The sequence below is a fragment of the Vidua chalybeata genome, chromosome 28 (genome assembly GCF_026979565.1).
Source record: "Vidua chalybeata isolate OUT-0048 chromosome 28, bVidCha1 merged haplotype, whole genome shotgun sequence".
NCBI lineage: Eukaryota > Metazoa > Chordata > Aves > Passeriformes > Viduidae > Vidua > Vidua chalybeata.
This window is the reverse complement of record NC_071557.1, coordinates 2,464,874-2,483,478: the sequence shown is the minus strand read 5'-3', so window position 1 is coordinate 2,483,478 and position 18,605 is coordinate 2,464,874. Positions and strand designations below refer to the sequence as shown.

Here is an 18,605-nt window from a genome sequence, read left to right as displayed (position 1 = left end):
CCTTCTCACTGCCCATTGGACAGATACGCGGCGCAGCGCGGCGCTGATTGGCCGTGGGGCCTGCCCGTCAGCGCCCGCCCCTTCCGGGTGTCGGCGCGGCGGCGGGCGCAGCATGAGGCGGGTGACGCTGTTCGTCAACGGCAGCGCCCGCAACGGGAAGGTGAGGCCGGGCCGGGCCGGCCCGCGGCGGGTCCGCGCCCCGCGGGGCCCTGCCCGGCCCTCCCGCAGCCTCCCGGGGCAGCCGGGCCTGCGCCGCGCCGTGCCGGCGGGGAGCGGGGCGCGGGGTCCCCCCTCACTGCCTGTGGAGGGAATCGCGACAGGCGGGGATTTGGCGCGGTTGGAGGCGCTTGGTAGCTTTGGGGAGTCGCGTCCGGCTGCTCGTGTCGGGCATAGCTGTGGGATGAGGGCTCTGGGGGGAGACGGACCCTGCGTGGGGATACCCTGGGAATAATCGCAATTAATTGTTTAAAACCTCGCTAAAATCGTCTCGAGACTCAAAACGGTGATTTTTGGGCGCAACCAAGTGCTTGTCCGGCAGAGGAAAAGACCCTGGGATGCATTTCCGCAGAGAGTCCCTGATCTTGATGTTTCCGTGCACGTTCTGAGTGTAGACGTTGATGTGACTGTGCTTTATCGTGTAATTCTATTCATTCTGCCCACGATCCCGCTATTTCCACCCGGGCCCGGAGTGCAGGAGTTCATTGTGACCGCATTTCAGCCTTGCAGTTCTGCTGAATTGTGTCTGTGATCCTGATTTTCCATCCACATCCTGAGTGCAGACAGTTCCTGTGCCTGTGCTTTAGTCCTTGGTTTTAGGGAGGGAAGTACATTTGGGAGAGGTTTGGAACAGAACAAGTAGCAATGTTTCTTTAGAGAAAGAATTAACTGAATTATATTCCTACAGCACCAACATATTCCCTCAGTGCTGTTGCAGTGAGTTTTGGTGGGAGCTGTGCAGGTCACCCTGGTTTTGTGTTCCAGCACCAAAGCTGGTCTTTTCCCTTCTTTCTTGGTCAAGATCCAAATGGATTTTGCTCCTCCTAATAGTCCTGATAAACCTGAAGTGGCAGAACTTTTGGAGCACAGTTTCCTGGGTTTGTTTTTATTCACAGCCTCCTCTCTTCTCTCCTCCCCCAGGTCGTTGCTGTGTATGGGACTCTCTCAGATTTGCTCTCTGTGGCCAGCAACAAGCTCGGGATAAAAGCCACCAGCGTTTACAATGGGAAAGGGGGGCTCATTGATGATATTGCTTTGATTAGGTGAGGATCAGCCAGGAAAAGGCAAATCAGGGCTGTGGATTAAGAGACTAACCTGTTAATCCTCCTTAATCCATACCCAGTGCTTTCCCCAAAACCAGATGTGATCATTTCCAGCCAAGATGCCCAAAGGTCCTTTGTGTCTTTCTAACTTCAAACCATTTATTGATTCAGAACTTGATACAAGCTGTGTTTGAGGCCTTTTCACCTCCTTCTGTGTTGATTCTAGGGCAATGTTTGTGCCATGAAATCCCCACTATGCCAGTCAGCCCTGGAATGACAGGATTTCTGTAAAGGAGACAAATTCTGTCAGTACCTTGGCTTCACCGAATAGTCCCAGGCTGGGGAGAAAAGCAACTATTTTGTAAGAATTAATTGATTACACAAGTGGTCCCTACCTGGCTGCTGCAGATAAAATCTCTGGTGAAGTCAGTCCATTCCAATCCAGTAGAACCTTCAAAATACAGATAAGAATCAGATACAGAAGTTCCAGCTAATGGCCACTAGTCATAATTTACCTGAAAGAATCGGGAGAGGTTCCACTGTCAATTAGATGAACAACAAATTATGATTAACCTTCTTTTTCTCTTCCCTCTGCCCCTCCTGTCTCAGGGATGATGATGTTTTGTTTGTCTGTGAAGGGGAGCCTTTCATTGGTGAGTCTGTAATCTTATGTTTAACCTTCTATTTAATAGAGTTTATTTTGCATTCATATAAACTTAAGATTTTATTTTGTGGTGTTTTCAGAAGATACCTCTTTGTAATTAAAGAGTATTAACAATTTTTCCAGTAATTGCTTTGTTTCTTGTCTGCAGATCCTCAGACTGATGGGAGAGCTCAGGAGGAGCTGACAGGGTCCCACACAGACTGGCTGACTCTCAATGTGGGAGGCAGATATTTCACCACCACCCGGTAAAAATGGTCTTCAAAAACTTCATTTCAATAAAGCAAAATACCTTAAAAAGTAACTTACTGTCAAGCAGGAGGTCTTTGACTCCTGCAGCTTTCTCTGTATTTTATGTTTGCCATGACAGTTTTGCAAGAAATTAATTCTTAAGCATTTACAGATGAAAGAAAAGTAAAGTTGGGCTGCTTTTGTTTCCTAGGAGCACTTTGGTTAACAAAGAACCTGACAGTATGTTGGCACACATGTTCAAAGACAAAGGTGAGTATGCTGAGATGAACTTTATTATTTTTAAGTAATAAATGAGCAAAGTAGGCAAAAGTCACTGTCAGGCTGAGGCTCTTGTTCATTAAGTAAAATATGCAAAGTATGTTGAAGTACCAGAGCAGAACAGGGAATTATTTTTTAATAAATTTATTTCTCTCTGTTTATCATCTCACCACCTAATGTTGATCATGTGTCTCACAAGCTGCAAATACAGCTTCCATCCATTCTGAGTAGTTTGGGTCCTTTGTTTATTTGATTTGAGGTTTTTGTCTTGTTGCATATTCCTCAGTTTTGTCAGCAGAGCCAGTGAGCAGACTGCACGAGGCAGCCTTGGGGAGACAATCAGGCTAAAATTTCAGTGCTGCTTTTATCCTAGCCAGGATTCTTTTGTATGTGGTAAAAACTCAGTTATTCAGAGCAGGAACAAAGTCATTTTAAGCTGATTTTTCTCCCCACTCCTCTTTTCCTTCCTTCTCTCTCCGAACCGCCCTTCCAAGTGGAATGTTTGCTATTCCAGTCCCCTTTGGTAATAAAAAACTCTGAAAACTGAAGCAAATGCTCTTCTATTACTACATCAAAAGTAATTTTATATATATATATGTTGTGGAAACAGATGCTTGGGGGAATAAGCAAGATCCTAGAGGAGCTTTCCTCATTGACCGCAGTCCCGAGTATTTTGAGCCCATTTTGAACTATTTGCGTCACGGACAGCTCATTGTAAATGATGGCATTAATTTGCTAGGTAGGTATTATCTGTCTGACATCTCCTAAATTATTCCTCCTTGGAATTAAAGCTTTGCCCGTGGTGAAGCCAGGGGGAGCTTTGTGTGCTCATCCCTGTGGTTGGGAGTTTTCCTTTGGTGGATTTATTCTCAGCAGTGCAGCTCCATGTGCTTGCTTTAATGAGGATAGGCTGGTTATTTCTTTTTGGAGCATTAAAAGCCCATACTGGATTAATATCTGGAATTCTGGAGTTGATCTCTTTAACCTAATGCTGGTGTTGGAAATGTTGTGTCTGAGTTACGTTTTTCTTTTTAGCTGCAAGCAAACATTTTCTCTCTCCCCAGTTACATCCAGTATAATGTGTGTGTGTTCTCCAGTAAGGGGAGAGAAGGGTGCTGCTCTCTGGATCAGCAGTTCTCTGGAATAACCAGCACTGCTTTGTTTGTAGGGGTTTTGGAAGAAGCCAGGTTTTTTGGGATCGACTCCCTCATTGAACACCTGGAAACTGCTATTAAGGTACCTTGCTCTCTGTAAGCCCTGGATGCACGTCCTGCTGTCCCAGGGAACGTGAAACTCAGTGCTGTCCCTGTTGCCTCCTCTGCCCAGAACTCCCAGCCAGCTGAGGATCACTCTCCCATCTCTCGGAAGGAGTTTGTCCGATTCCTGCTGGCAACGCCCACCAAGTCCGAGCTGCGCTGTCAGGTGAGGGAGCTCAGCCTTTGTCTTTCCAACAAAACTCCAGGAATTGTTTCCTAGCACCTGATCCAACTCTGTCCTCTTACAGTTTAAAACCACAGCCTGTTTTTAGGAAATACCCAAATCTTGAGAGCTTTGCATTTACATTTCATGGTGTTATGTAATAGAGTAAATGATCTTGTGAGTGTGTGTTTCTATGGGACCATGGAATGGTTTGGGGTTGAAGGGACCTTAAGGATAATCTTGTTCCAATCTGCCATGGGCAGGGACACCTTCCACTGTCCCAGGCTGCTCCAACCTGGCCTTGGATGATTCCAGGGATGGGGCAGCCTCAGCTGCTCTGGAATTCTATCCCAGCCCCTCCCCATCCTCACAGGGAGGAATTTCTTCCCAATATCCCATCTAAACCTGATCTCCAAATCCATTGCCCCTTGTCCTGGCATTGTCTGTCCATATAAAAAGTCTCTCCCATCTTTTTATCAGCCCCTTTAAGGTACTGGAAGTGTGTCAGTACATGTGTTTATCTCTATAGATTTATATACACAACTACCCAGACGTGTTTCTTTTAATTTGTTTGTGTCCAGACCTTCCCCTTCCCTTCTGTGACCATTTTGGGTGTGTTCACTGGCTTTTCCAGGGTCTGAATTTCAGTGGAGCTGACCTTTCCCGCCTGGATCTTCGCTACATCAACTTCAAGATGGCCAATCTGAGCCGCTGCAACCTGGCCCATGCCAACCTGTGCTGTGCCAACCTGGAGAGAGCTGACCTCTCTGGATCCGTGCTGGATGTAAGGATGCTGCACCCTGGGCAGCCTGGGCTGCCCTGCACTTGTCTCAGGAAACAGGAATTGGAACAAAAAAATCAGTTTCCCAATGTTTTCTGTGATTGTTCCACTTACAGCGCTCGCACACTTCCTCACAGTAACAGGGGGGTTGTGCTTTGGAGGGGTTCACTTGCAGTGCAGAATTTAAATCTGTGTTCTGCTGATTTTTGGTGTTTATCTTGACACCCTCATGACTCACATCCTGTCTCTGCCAGTGTGCAAACCTGCAGGGGGTGAAGATGTTGTGTTCCAACGCAGAGGGAGCATCCCTGAAGGGCTGCAACTTTGAAGATCCATCAGGCCTTAAAGCTAATTTGGAAGGTAAGTTTTTGCCTGTTAATTATTCTCTGGAATCAGCCCTGTGCCTGTACATTTATGTGGCAAAATTCAGCTGTGTTTGTACAGTCCATGGGAAGAGCCCACAACTCTGGGCTGGTTCTGCCAAATAATCATTAAATTCCCAGTCTTGCCTTGGCCTCTCCCAGTTTACCCAGCTCTTGGGAAGCATCACCTGGAGCTGCTGCATTTCTGGCTGGTTTCCCTCCCAGCCCTCCCTGTGGGTGTGTTGCAGGTGCCAACCTGAAGGGTGTGGACATGGAGGGCAGTCAGATGACTGGGATTAACCTCCGAGTGGCCACGCTGAAAAATGCCAAACTCAAGAACTGCAACCTCCGAGGAGCCACGCTGGCAGGGACTGACTTGGAGGTGAGTTAGCCTTCATTTCCTGGCCATAAATATGTATATGTGTACAAAAGATGGTAATTTGGGGGATTGCTGGCTTTCCTCCAGCTACAAAGTTAAATGGAGTTAAGGGAAGTGGAGTTAAACTTTTGAACAGAGTTCTGTCTCTATTCAGTTAACATTATTTTTCCTTTCCCCCTTCAGAATTGTGATCTGTCAGGTTGTGACCTACAAGAAGCAAATTTGAGGGGATCTAACGTGAAAGGAGCCATCTTTGAGGAGATGCTGACACCCCTGCACATGTCCCAGAGTGTCAGATAGGGGCCAGAACACGCTGAAGAGGAAGGAATCCAAACATTCATCGTGACTTTCTTCACCTCCTCCCCTTCCTGAGTTAAAGTCATGGTTATTAGCCACCTTACATTTGCAGTAGTGCCTAGGTAAACTCTTTTGGATCAATTTTGGGGAGGGAATTATTGTTTTCAGAGGTACCAGCAGAGACTTTGTACCTCTGTGAGCACAGTGAGGAAGTGGGCTAGTGCTGGAATCAGAGAGTGTGGCTGGTTTGGGGGGGAAAGGTTCAATGGTTTCATTATTTAGCATTGCCTCACTTTGGAATGCATTTTAATTTATAAAGCACAATATATGCAATTCTATTTATTAAATCTGTAGCTGCAATATGAATAGAAAATGTTACTCCTGTACAGTAGCAACCAAGTTGAGGTTTACAGGTGTATTTCCAGTCTGGATCCATGCCAGGGGTGGCTCAGTGTCCCCAGGGGGTGCTCAGGTCTCTGCTGGGGTGGAAGCTGATGGGAACATCCCTGTTCAGAAATTGGATATCTTTAAGTAATCCTCTCCAAATGAGTGTGGAGGTGCACTGTCAGTCACAGCTGGTGAGAAAAATCCTGCTTTCACATGTCCTGACCACTCCAGGCTGGAGTTCCTGCAGTGTTTTCACCTTTTGTGGTGAATTCAATGCAGAGAGGAAGTACAGAGCTGGCACCAAAGCAGAGAGAGGCAGAGGGGCCCCAGCTCGTGCTCTTACCCTCCCCTCATGACCTCAGCAGGTGAATCTTTCCCTGTTTCCCCTCCATGTACTATGCAAAGACTCCCTGAAAGCTCCCTGGGCCTCATCCTTTTCCCAGCTGGGTCTCCCTGTTCTGTTTGGGCTGCTTCAGGTGGCTGTAAAAGCATCTTGCCTGGGGCCAGGTGCCCTCCATGCCCTCCCACACTGCTGTGCCTGTGCAGAGAACAGCTGGAGCTGCTTGTGTGGGGGAGTTGTGCAGGGCAGAGGCCTCAGCACCCCTGATGTGGATAAGGAGCTGCTTCCCTGTAGGATCCATGGAGTTCTCAGCTCACACCACCTTTATTTTACACACAATCAAAAAGCACATGAAGAAACTATACCAAAAAAAAGAAAAAAAGGTGCATCAAGAACTTACCTCAGATGCTTAAACCACCCCAAAGTTAAAACTAACCTTGAATTTAAGGAAATCAAGCTGTTACTGTAGAAATACAAAGGAAGAATAAGAACCAGTGGATCCCAGCTGGAGTCCCACAGGAGCTGGAGTTCCACAGTTCTTCAGGGGGTTGTCTCTCCCTTGCAGTGCAATTTCTGTCGTCTTGTCTCAGTTGTTGTTACAAAAATGCTGCTTTGCCACCAGTCTGGGAGGATCGGAGATGGCTGAGGGTCAGCAAAGGATGTGTTTGGGGGGAATTGCAGGATTCTCCCTCCTTTTCAAGTTGGTTTGACTCAGGCGAGTGACATGAGCTTTCAAGGCTCAAAGTCCCAGAGCCACAAGGTTCAGAATTGGGATTATTTCCTGCAAATCCCTCTGGATCAAGCTCTAGGACAACACTATATCCTTGGAGAAATGACCTGTAGATTCCAGGGAAATATTACAGCGTGACTTTGGAGTCCTTTCTTGCACCTCATGGCTTTCAGTGGGAATGTTGTGTCTGTTGCAGTAGAAGAAGATTCCTAGGGCTAGAGAAACAAATGAATTATTTTTCTTTATCATATTTTGTAGCTGGCAGAAGTAAAACTATTGTATGGAAAAAATTATATATATATATATATATATATATCTATTTTCATAATCACTGTGTATAAAATCTCTTTGAACTTTCACTGAAGCACTATGGAATGATCACAGCATGTGGCACCATCATTCACAGCTGGACTTTAGGTACCTCTTTTGCCAGGACAGAGCTGTGTGAAGAGCCCTGTGCAGAATTTGCAGGTTCCAGCTAATTTAAGTTGCATTAATAAAAAGTGTGAAAGAAAAAGTGGCTTGGTTGTCTTCATTTTAATAAAAACCCCAAATCTTACCTGGCTTGTGTGAGAAGAACAAGAATTTTTTGGTTTTAAGCATAAAATACCCATTGGAAAAATAACTGTGCTTGTGGGGTTTCTGAGCCATGAATTGGGAGAATTTGCATGGGATTGTTTTTGGTTTGTCATTCTTCTCCAAGACTCCTCAGCCTTTTCGTCCCCACCCTTCATATTTGCTTAATAAAATAGTTGGAGACAGAATAGTCAGAGAATCATGGAATATTCTGAGCTGGAAGGGACCCAAGGATCATAAAAGTCCAATTCCTGTGGATTGCACCAGAAACCTGTGGAGAAAAAGTTGTTCAAAGCTGTCCAGGGCAGGCTCATCAGAGCCAGGGTAAGTGGTGGATAATGAGGTGCAATTACTGGGCAAAGCTCTCTTTAAATGTCCAAACCAACTCTGCTTTTACCTTTAAATAACCCTCATTTTTGAAAAGCTCATCAGGGAAGGAAGGAGGCTCCGGACACAGGAAAATCCCTGGGTGACTCCACGTGCCCCACGGGAGGAGCAGGAACATTTCTGCTCTGAGCCCCAACTGTTTTCACAGCTTGAGCAGCTGAGCTGGAGCTGGGGGCTGGCTGCCCCTGCCGGGAGCGGGAGGAGCCCTGGGGCAGGAAGAGTGACTCTGCTACGAGTCACCAAATCCTCCCTGAATTATTTACTATTAAATGACTTTAATCCATTAAAGCTCCAAGAGGTCATGGGAGCCGGAACAGAGGATGTTTGGAGAACAGGGAACACGAGACCTGCAGGTGGCACAGAACAGTGCACAGCAAGGCAGAGGAGCAGCCAGGTGGGGAAAAATACAATTTCTGCAGTCAAAAATAGTGAATTGAACTCCTGCATGCAAATAAATCTTTATAAACCTGCAGTGCACAAACTCTCAAGATTGAAAAATAAGGAATCATAGAATGGTTTGGAAGAGGCCTTAAGGATCATTTCCATCAATTCCATCCCCAACACCTTCCACTGTCCCAGGCTGCTCCAAGCCCTGTCCAGTCTGGCCTTGGACACTTCCAGGGATCCAGGGGCAGCCTCAGCTTCTCTAGGAATTCCATCCCAGCCCCTCCCCACCCTCTCAGGGAAGGAATTTGTCCTAATATAAACCCAAATTATATATTTCTTCCCAACCTAAACCTTCTCTGTTGTCAGTTTAAAGCCATTCCCCCTTGTCCCTGTCACTCCAGGCCCTTCTAAAAAGGATTTGGGGATCCTGTTCACACCAGAGACTCCATCATGCCAGCAAAGTACATTTACAATCATAGACTCATCCAGTTTAATCCCACCTGGCATTCTATAAAGCAAGGAACACCAAGGCACCTGAAGTTCAATATTAAGGAGGAGGATTTCAAACTGCTCTGGGCACCTGTGCAAGCACAGGCAAAAGTTTGAGCACTGAAGGGTTGTTTCCTTCATGCCTGGTATAAATGAAGATGGGCATGAGGTGTTGCCTGGACCACGGATTCTCCATCCCTGGAAGTGTCCAAGGCCAGGTTGGATGGGGCTTGGAGTACCCTGGGATAGGGAAAGGTGTCTCTGCCCATGGCAGGGGTGGAAATAGATGAATTTAAGGCATTTTCCAACCCAAAACATTCCAGGATTCTTAAAGACTGAGCTCAATTCCTCACCCATTTCACACCCTCAACAAATTCAGACTCACCCAAGAACTTTTATTAAAGGAAGCAGAACTCACTGACAGAAAAGCTCCTGCATTTCCCAGCAGGATCTTCTGGATCCCAATGTGGGATTTACAACTTCTTAAAAACAAGGCTGTTACTTGTATGACTTTTAGAGAAAAGAGCTGAATTTAATTGCTGCACCGGGGTGTCCCAATTATGGGCTTTGCTTGTGCATGACAGTCACTGTAACAGTAACACCAAAATTGCAGCCTGGGAGGGAGAAGTGGAAAAAGTCTCCTGCTGGGAACGGGGTGGCACTGGGGTTCTTGGGTATAAAAAGTGAGGTGAGAGCACATTTACAGGCATTTTCCAGAGGAGAAGAGCTGGAGTTACTCCACAACCTCTCTCAGGCAGCAGGTAATGTGCTAGAACAACATCCCACACTCCCTTTTTATTTATCCAGTGCTTACAGATGCTCCTATTAAAAAAAAAAAAAAAAAAAAAAAAAAAAAAAAAAAAAAGAGGTTAGAAGAGTCTGCAAAGGGCAGTTTTTAAGGAGCAGGGACATCGCATCAGAGCAGAAACCAGCCGAACACATCTGCCAAACACCACCAGGGAATGCAACCTTTGAGGTCCACACATGCCTGGAACTCAGAAATCCTAATTCAGATCTTCATCCAAATTTTTCAGATGTCCAATCTCTTTCAAGTGAGCTAATCCACACTTTGAGAGGCTGCAAATCCAGCTGGGGCTCCTGCCCAGGAGGTGCAGATCAGAAGTGGAGCAGGCAGAGGGTGGGATTTTTGGGGAGTCTGTGCAGGGCCAGGAGCTGGAATTCCATGATCCTTGGGAGTCCTTCCAGCTCGGCACATTCTATGATTCTCTGTCCCAGAAATGCCTCATTTCCATCCCTCTCCAAGGTGCAAATGGAGCTGCAATGCCTTTATGAGCAGACAGGTGCTTTTTTGTCTCTCCCAGGATGGAGAAGTCCAGGAGGATGGTGGCCAGTGTCCTGCTGTGTGTGCTGTCCGTGGGGCTGTGCCTGGCCCAGCACTGGTCCTACGGCCTCCAGCCCGGGGGCAAGAGGAGCGCCCAGGTCCTGCTGGGACCATTCCAGGAGGTGGGTCCTGCGCTGGGAAACAACCCTGGCCTGCAAAAAATGCAGCCAAAAAGGTGACAAAGGCTTCCCTCTACACCTCTCCCTGTGTCGGTCCTCCAGACATCCCCAGATCTGGGGATGAAGACATTCGTTGAAGCAGGGTTTGGAAAAACAGGGGTGAGGTGACATTTGTCAGGCTGGCACAAGGAACAGCACATTGTAGCTGGCAGAACTAAAACTATTGTATGGAGAAAAATATATATATTTTCATAATCACTGTGTGTAAAATCTCTGAACTTTCACTGAAGCACTGGAATTATTTGGACAGACAGCTCCAAGGGAGAGATAGAGCTCTGAGGTCCAGGTTAAATCTGATTTCATCCTCTCCCTAAATTCCAACATTCCGATGGGTTATTTTATGATAATTCCTCCACTTCCCTTAACATTATGGCAATTGGCATGTGGTGGATGCTCAGCACTTAAATGACACAGCACATGTGGAAGGTTCTGTTCAGCAGTGGTTTTCCCCTCTTTTCCAATCAATACTTCATGTCTAGTTCCTCCTCATTTCAGCATCCTGGGGTTTGGGAGGAAAAGGTGAATTTCAGTTGCGCACTGGAACACTCCACTACACAATTTCAGTTGTGTAGTTTCACCTCCATCTCTAACTGGGGTAGAGTTGCTTTTGGCAGAAAAATCTCCCTTCTCCCTTCCTGAAGGTTGTCTCACTTCCCTGTGTCACTTTTCCAATCCAGACTGCAAATGAAATGGAAAAATTAGAGGAGGTGCAGCAGAGTGCGTGCCCAGGCTCGTACCAGAATTCCAGGAGTGGGGATCTGAAGGAAGCCATGGTGAGTAATGTGGTTTTTCTGTCATCACTATGGGAAAATTTAAAGAAGATACATGAGGGGAGGGGAAAAAAAGGTGGTGAAGGAGGAAGAGGGAGTAAAGTTTAGCTCGCATCAGGAAATACTGGCTCTGCCCTTATTATGGAATCCCAGGATGGTTTGGGCTGGAAGGGACCTAAAATCCACCTTGTCCCATGGGCAGGAGCACCTTCCACTGGATCAAAATTACCTGCAGAGGTCCTTCACTGTCACCTGCACCGTTCCCAAATCCCTCCCTGGCCACTCCCAGGACAAGGATCCATCATTCCAAAGCTCCCCTTGTAGCAGTGGCGTTTCCTGCCTCAATTAACCCAGACCAAGCCCAGCCCTCCCTGGCTCCCTACGAAGCCACAGCACCCCCGGCTGCTGTCCCAGAGCTGTCCCTGCTGCTGTCCCAGAGCTGTCCCTGCTGCTGTTCCAGAGCTGTCCCTGTCCTTGTCCCAAAGCTGTCCCTGCTGCTGTCCCAGAGCTGTCCCTGCTGCTGTTCCAGAGCTGTCCCTGTCCTTGTCCCACAGCTGTCCCTACTGCTGTCCCAGAGCTGTCCCTGCTGCTGTTCCAGAGCTGTCCCTGTCCTTGTCCCGCAGCTGTCCCTACTGCTGTCCCAGGGCTGTCCCTGCCCCAGAGCTGTCCCTGCTGCTGTCCCAGGGCTGTCCCTGTCCCAGAGTTGTCCCTGTCCCAGGGCTGTCCCTGCCACAGAGCTGTCCCTACTGCTGTCCCAGGGCTGTTCCTGTCCCAGGTCTGTCCCTACTGCTGTCCCAGAGCTGTCCCTGCTGCTGTCCCAGAGCTGTCCCTGCCCCAGAGCTGTCCCTGCTGCTGTCCCTGAGCTGTCCCTGCCCCAGAGCTGTCCCTGCTGCTGTCCCAGAGCTGTCCCTGCCCCAGAGCTGTCCCTGCTGCTGTCCCTGAGCTGTCCCTGCCCCAGAGCTGTCCCTGCTGCTGTCCCAGAGCTGTCCCTGCCCCAGAGCTGTCCCTGCTGCTGTCCCAGGGCTGTCCCTGCCCCTTGGCTGTCCCTGCTGTTGGCCCTGAACTGTCCCAAGTCTGTCCCTGCTGCTGGCCCAGGGCTGTCCCTGCCCCAGAGCTGTCCCTGCTGCTGTCCCAGAGCTGTCCCCGCTGCTGCAGGGCACAGCCAGATGGAAGCTGCTGCTCCCAGGGTCCCCAGGCTGGGAAATGCATTTCCATTAGCTGCTGCACAGCAGCGACAGCACAGACCTCACATCTGAGTTCACTGACAGTGAGCCTTCTCAGGCAAGAATGTGCTTTTTCATTAACCCAGCAACACCTTGATGGGGCCAGATGGCCACCATTTCCTGGGAAGTGTCCCTGGGCCATCCCAAAAGCTCAATCTACTTCAGATTTGAAGCCAACAAACCCCAAAGCTCTGAGTGCTTGAAAGCCTCTCCAGACTCACTGAGGCATCAGGCCTAGAAAAGGCTCATAAAATCAGGAACACTAATGCAGAGCCCGAATTCCACTGGATTTTCGTGCAGAAACTACCTAAATAAATATGATTTTAGCTCATCTTTAATCCTGTTTGTACTGAACATGCATTGGAATTGTGGCCCATGACTTCCAGCAGCACTGCCTGCACAGTGAAGAGCCAGCAGCAGTAATTTACTATAGTTATGTATTTTTTTTTACTGCAAGATATGATGTTGGGCAGGAAAACACACCAGAATAATTACCAGGATATTTGAAATTAGTCCTTCCTGGCTCACCAAGGGAAACTTGGCCTGTCTTGGCAGAGCTGAAAGGACCAAACCCCACCAGATCCTGAGGTTTGCTCAGGAACTTCTCATCTCTTGCTGCTTAAGAACACTGAAGACAAATGAAGCTTTTTCCACACCCAGCTTTTCCAACCCAATGCATTCCTGGTGTTGCTACAGGAATATTAAACAGGGAAAAGAAAGGGGAGTGGCTGGAAATGTTCCACCCCATGGAAAAACTCTAATTATCAACATTTCCTGGGCAAGGTGGGAGGGAGCACAAAATTCCCCCTCCCTGAGGCACTTCAGGGAACAAACCCACAGATATTCACCCAGTTCATCTCCATCCAAATCACCCCAGGGCATCACCTCTGTGGTATTTTAGCACCTGAAAATTCCATCCTCAAAGTCGTTTCTGCTCTTTAAACCCAGAATTTGGTGTGTGGTTACAGGAGAGGCTGGTGGAGGGAGAAGGCAGAAGAAAGAAGGTTTAAAAATTCCAAAGTGAAATGGAGCCACAGAGCCAGAGTGAGGTTTCAAAACTGTGTTAAAATAAATTCCTCCTCAAATGGTCTTTGCTTGGATCAATATGTGAATAAATACTCTGAAATTGCATTGAAATAGTGGAAAATTGTTGTGTAGATTACTGGATTTATGTAAAAGAGAGCACATCCCAGTCCAGAGTGGGAGCAGCAGAGTCTGCTTTGAGTCCTGCAGGGACAATTTGGATGTGACAACTTTTGTTTCACATGTCCAGACAAAACCATGGCCTCATCTCACTCCTCTCTGGGTAAAAGAGCAAGGAAACATTGGTAAAAGAATAAATTCACTCTTGGAATTAACTCCCCTGTCCGCCAGTGGTCCATGGAAGAAAGACTTTTACTGCTTGTTTTTTCTGGTTCAGTCATAAAAACTACATTTATTTTAAAAATGTATTTACAAACTTTACAACAGTCATTACATTTTAAAAACCCACAAAAATGTGTACACCTTGCTTTACAGATTTAGTGAATCATGTGGCATTTACCCAGAGAGCTGCAGTCCCTTCCCACAGCTCCTGCTCTCCCCAGAGCCACTTTAAAGCTGTATTTTTACTGATTCAGTTGCAAAGAACTGAAAAAAACCTCCAAACATCGTATTTGCACTCTGCAAAAGTGGGTTTGCAATGGAATCACCAATCCAGGATCCCAGAACACACAAGAACTCCTTCCACAACACCCAAACCCTCCCCAATTCACAACAAACACGCTCCAGGGTTTTAGAGTGATTAAACCTGTGTAATACCACAGTGAGAAAAATTAATCAAATGTACATTGGGGTGAATTTGGAGCTGCTGAGGTGCTTCCACCTCTGCCTAAAAATACAAACCAGCAACATGGACCTGAAAATGGGTTAAGGTGTGAACCCCCTTTGAGTAAACCCTGTAGTGCCCAAATTGTCCTAAAAGTGCTTTAATTAATGTTCAGAGAGAAGGATCAGGTGAACCTCGTGCTTTTGAACAGCCATAAAATCACATTATTTGTTTATTTTTCCTCCCTGCTGTAGTCTTTGGAAAAGCTTACCCTGGTCCACCACAGGATTTGGTCTGCAACAGTAAAAATAAGGTCAAGTTTTTAATTAAAATAAAAATAATCAAAAGAAGGTAGCAGAAGCAGGTCAGGAATGTTTTCACTATATAAAAAAAATTAGTTAAATTACAGATTTAAAGTTATTATTTCCATTTACAATGGTAAAAATAAATAAGGAGAGGAAAATCTGGGGTGTTGTCACTGCAAGTCCAGCTCGGTGTGAGTCTGGAGTAGACACTGGGCTGGGAGCGGGGAGTTTATGGGATGCAGGAGCCCAAAAAGCCCCTGCACATCCATCCTGGAGTTCTGTGCCACTGCAGATCAGAGCTGCTCTCCCTGGAATCTGTGTCCTTTCCTAATCCAATAATCCACTGGAAGGCAAAGCTGCCTGCTCCCCTCTGCCCCTGATGTGGATTAGACATTTTTAAAGGAATTTATCACAGCATGATACATTTTAATTAAAAGCTCCAGAAAACAAGTGTTGAGCACATTTCTCCAAAGGAGAGAAACCAAAATCCTCAAAGACTTGAAATTTCACAGCAGCTTTGAACAGCTTGGCTCTGAAATGGGATTAGGTTTTGTCTCCTCTGCAGAGTGGATGTTTTGAGATTTTATTCCAAACCATGAATTGGGCAGAAATTGCTGTAATTTGTGGTGTGCAGAGATCATCATTGTGGACTGTCCTATTCCCATTTTAAACCCTCCAGTTTAAGACAAATTAGAGGCATTTCCTAGAGCACCTAATTAACTTGAAGAGATGATTCTCGTTTAAAAAAAAAAGGTAGAGACAACCTTAAATTGCCTCTGAAAATTAAATCTCACAACTCTTGTCAGGCAGGTACCCAAGCAAAGAGCAAACACAACAAAACCACAGTTCTGGTGGGATTTCTCCTAAGAGTGGGCACTTAATTCCACTTATTTAAAATAATTTGAATGCTCTGTTCTTCCTCACACACTTAAATGCCCAATTGCCTTTAAAAATCTGACACTTAGATGATTTTTTCCTGCCAAAACTGACCCAAAGCCCTGAATCATTTGGGCACAGAACAGAATTCCATCTTGCACCTCTGAGCCAGTGATGCCAACTTTTATCAGCCAGGTAAGAGAACTGGACACCATTTTGGGGACATTGCCAAAAGGAGCAGGAGTGGGACAAGTTTATAAACTCTAGAGCATAAATAATGCTGAGAAGGGAAGAAAAAAAAAAGAACCAAATTTAGAGCCCTTTCTGGCAAATCTGCCAGTGAAAATGCCCACAATGTCCTGGGAAGGGAAAACTTGTTCTGAGCTCTTTAGTGTCAGCTGCTCCTCTCCTCCCAGTTGAGAGGGTGCCCATGCCAGTGCCCAACTGGGCAGGCACAGGGAGGGAGAGGAGAAGGCTGAACTTGTGAGCAGCAAACCCAGGTGAGGTTTAAGGTGAGAGGAGCAATTTCAAGGCAGAGCAGAGCTGAAGGTGGCAACTGTTCTCACCCCTGGCAGCTGCACTGCCCAAGGGAAGGAAGGGAGGAATAATTCACCAACATGCCAAGGATTCTGTTCAAAATCCTGGTCTGTGACTACAAAAAATGCAGCCAAGAGCCAAACCTCCCCAAGGAAAAGAGCAAAAGGCTCATTAAAGATCTGCTGAAAAATTCTTCCCAAGGTCAGACCTTCTCCTGTGAGTGTTTTTTGCATGGAGTTTTCCTTCTCCAGGAAAAACCTGGATGCAGAAGGTACCTTCATATGTTAAGGTTGTTGAAGCAGAACAAAAAGACTGGAAAAGAGGACTCCAAAGTCACTTAGAACCAAAACACCCAAAGCTGACAGCTCAGTCTGTTTGCCCACACCAGGGAAACCATTCCTGGGATCCCTACTCAGCCTCCTGTGCTCCTGCTGATTCACTCGAGGAGTTAAACCCAACCTGCTCTGAAAAGCACCCAGGACTGAGGTCAGAGGCAGATGCAGAGTGGGGAAAGGCACTGAATTAACAAAAGGTGCTGTGAAGATGCACTTCAGACAACTCAGACCACATCCTGTTGTTCTGCCTGAAGCAGAATTCTCAGCCCAGACAAAAAGCTGCTCTTGAAGTGAACTTTCAGAGGATCCCGGGTTGGTGTGAGCGCAGCAGGAAGGCAGCGCTGCCAACGGGAGGGAGAGTGCACAGAAAAGGGCAAGACAAAAACACCCAGTGGTTTTCAAGTCAAGCAGTGTCTGTGGCTAAGAACACAATGAGGAGCTGACACGTCCTACAATGCCCCAGAGAGGGGGAAAGCTGGCCAGGGTGTCCAGGAAGATTCCCAAGATTTCCCCTGAGAAGCAGCAGCCCGGAGACAGCTGGAAGCGTGTGCAGCAATCAGGCTGGGGATGGATGGGATGTGACTGCAGTGCCACCTCCAAAGCAGCTCCAAGCTGGCGGTGATGGCAATCTGGGATGACTCTGGCATGAGGGCAATCTGCTTTTAGAGCTGGGCAGGCAGCACAGCAGCTCCTGCAGTCACACTGGTGTCAAAAGGAGTGGGAAGAACAAATGAAAATGACAACTTCAGTCTGCGCAAAACCCTCTTGTGGGTGGTTTTTGTTGGGTTGGGTTTTGTTTGGTTTGGTTTTCCCTGGAAAATCCTTTGCTAAGGAAACTTTTCATTAGGTTTAACAAACTTTGGTTTTTCAGTAAGGTCAGAAACCCATTTCAGTCAGGGGAGCACAATAATGGCCCGTGAACCCCCAGCCCAACAGTGATTGTACTTTCTGCTGTGAGCAACGCCCTCAGCAGGGTTTTAGTGGCTCTTCCCAACTTCTTCAAGATAATCAGAAGCAAAATGAGAGAATGAACAAATAAAATTATTTCCTGGAAGAGAAAGCAATATCTTCATCGATAGTGATGATAAATAAAAAGGCCACAAGCTGTTTCTGGAACTGGTACCAGTAAAGTCCTGGTATCAGTGCAGGTGGTACCAGTCCAGCCCTGGCAAAAGTGCAGCTTCTATCATCTCTAACATTTATAGGAGGGATTTCCCCCACCTCATTAAAAAGCACAAAATGAGATCTTGTTCCAAACCAAGCACAAGCTGGGCAGAGACCCTGACCCAGGCAGGAAACTCCACTGCCCTGCAGTGATACCACCGTGAGATCGCCCCAGGATTCCCAGTTACACTGGGAAGGAGCTGCTGGGATTGCAGCAGTGACAAACTCGGGACAGACAAGACCAGGAGGGAGAATTCCAGGAGGGGGACGTCTGGATTAGTGTGTCAGCACTGCACAGGCAAACAGGGCAGGGAATCCAGGCCCAACAACGTTTCCTTTGTGATGTTTCCCAGGAAAACTGCAGGGGAAGTGGTGCAATGGCAGGGAGGTCCCCAGGCTGCCTGGAAATAAAGCAGCCACTGCATGTTGGGCGTTGCTGTCACCCCAAATCCTCACTGCAGCCCCTGCTCCGAGGACACCACGCTGGATTTCCTGGTTTTAGGGGGTGGAGGGGGAGGTTTGGCCTCACGTCTGCTGGGCAGCGGCGGAGCAACCTGAGGAGATGGAAACACAAAAATAAACCATTGCTGGCAAGTGGAGGGTATTTTACTTCACCAAATGAAAAACCCAAAAGGTTGTGATGGTTCTTTCAGAAGCAAACCTTGGAGTTCAACCTCAGCTCCACATTACAGGGCCAAACAAGGACAGATCCCCAGGAGATACCAGAAGCTGAAATGTTTCAGTTGCTGGAGCATGCCTAGGATAGACTTTAATTGCTTCTGACCTGCAGCCCAACTTCAGCATTTTCCCCTCCTTTTGGTGATCAGTAAAATGGTAACAAACCCATTTCCTCCCAGGTTTTAAAATGCAGGTATTGTCTCCTGCTGGCTGGATGAGCTGCCCCAAAAGGATGTAACGTGCTCAAATCAGAACACACGTTAGGGCAAAACCTAACACCCTAAAATGGAAGCAAGGGCAGCTCTAATTAAACAAGCCTCATCCTGCCTGCCTGTAGAGGGGCTTGGAGGGCGTTTCTTGTTCTTGCACTAAGGGGGGGTTTCATGTTGTCTCTGCCTGTTTCAAGGGGCATCCTGTAAATAAAT

At 47.2% G+C, this 18,605-nt stretch overlaps 3 protein-coding genes across 5 annotated transcripts in view; 2 read left to right on the top strand and 1 right to left on the bottom strand.

The window, feature by feature from the left end:
- The first annotated feature begins 89 nt into the window (after positions 1-89).
- KCTD9 (potassium channel tetramerization domain containing 9) lies at positions 90-5,771 on the top strand. 2 transcript variants are annotated; one of them, XM_053966531.1, is made up of 12 exons: positions 90-160; positions 1,138-1,259; positions 1,869-1,912; positions 2,072-2,168; positions 2,363-2,421; positions 3,041-3,169; positions 3,599-3,666; positions 3,757-3,852; positions 4,484-4,633; positions 4,885-4,990; positions 5,241-5,374; positions 5,555-5,771. In XM_053966531.1, exons 1-12 carry the CDS (start codon positions 113-115, stop codon positions 5,669-5,671), a joined length of 1,170 nt encoding a protein of 389 aa, XP_053822506.1. In that variant the 5' UTR covers positions 90-112; the 3' UTR covers positions 5,672-5,771. The 2 variants fall into 2 exon arrangements, with proteins under 2 accessions (XP_053822506.1, XP_053822507.1); XM_053966532.1 differs by lacking the exon at positions 3,041-3,169.
- A 4,516-nt stretch (positions 5,772-10,287) lies between these two features.
- Positions 10,288-13,510, top strand: GNRH1 (gonadotropin releasing hormone 1). The gene is made up of 3 exons (XM_053966548.1): positions 10,288-10,428; positions 11,163-11,258; positions 13,447-13,510. The coding sequence occupies exons 1-3, from the start codon at positions 10,288-10,290 to the stop codon at positions 13,486-13,488; spliced, it is 279 nt and encodes a 92-aa protein (XP_053822523.1). The 3' UTR covers positions 13,489-13,510.
- A 385-nt stretch (positions 13,511-13,895) lies between these two features.
- The window catches only part of DOCK5 (dedicator of cytokinesis 5), a 60,571-nt gene continuing 55,861 nt past the window's right edge, over positions 13,896-18,605 (bottom strand). For both annotated transcript variants that reach the window (XM_053966546.1, XM_053966547.1), the window contains exon 51: positions 13,896-18,056. In XM_053966546.1, coding sequence (XP_053822521.1) covers positions 17,955-18,056 — 102 coding nt within the window. In that variant the 3' untranslated portion in view covers positions 13,896-17,954. The remainder of the gene's footprint in view (positions 18,057-18,605) is intronic.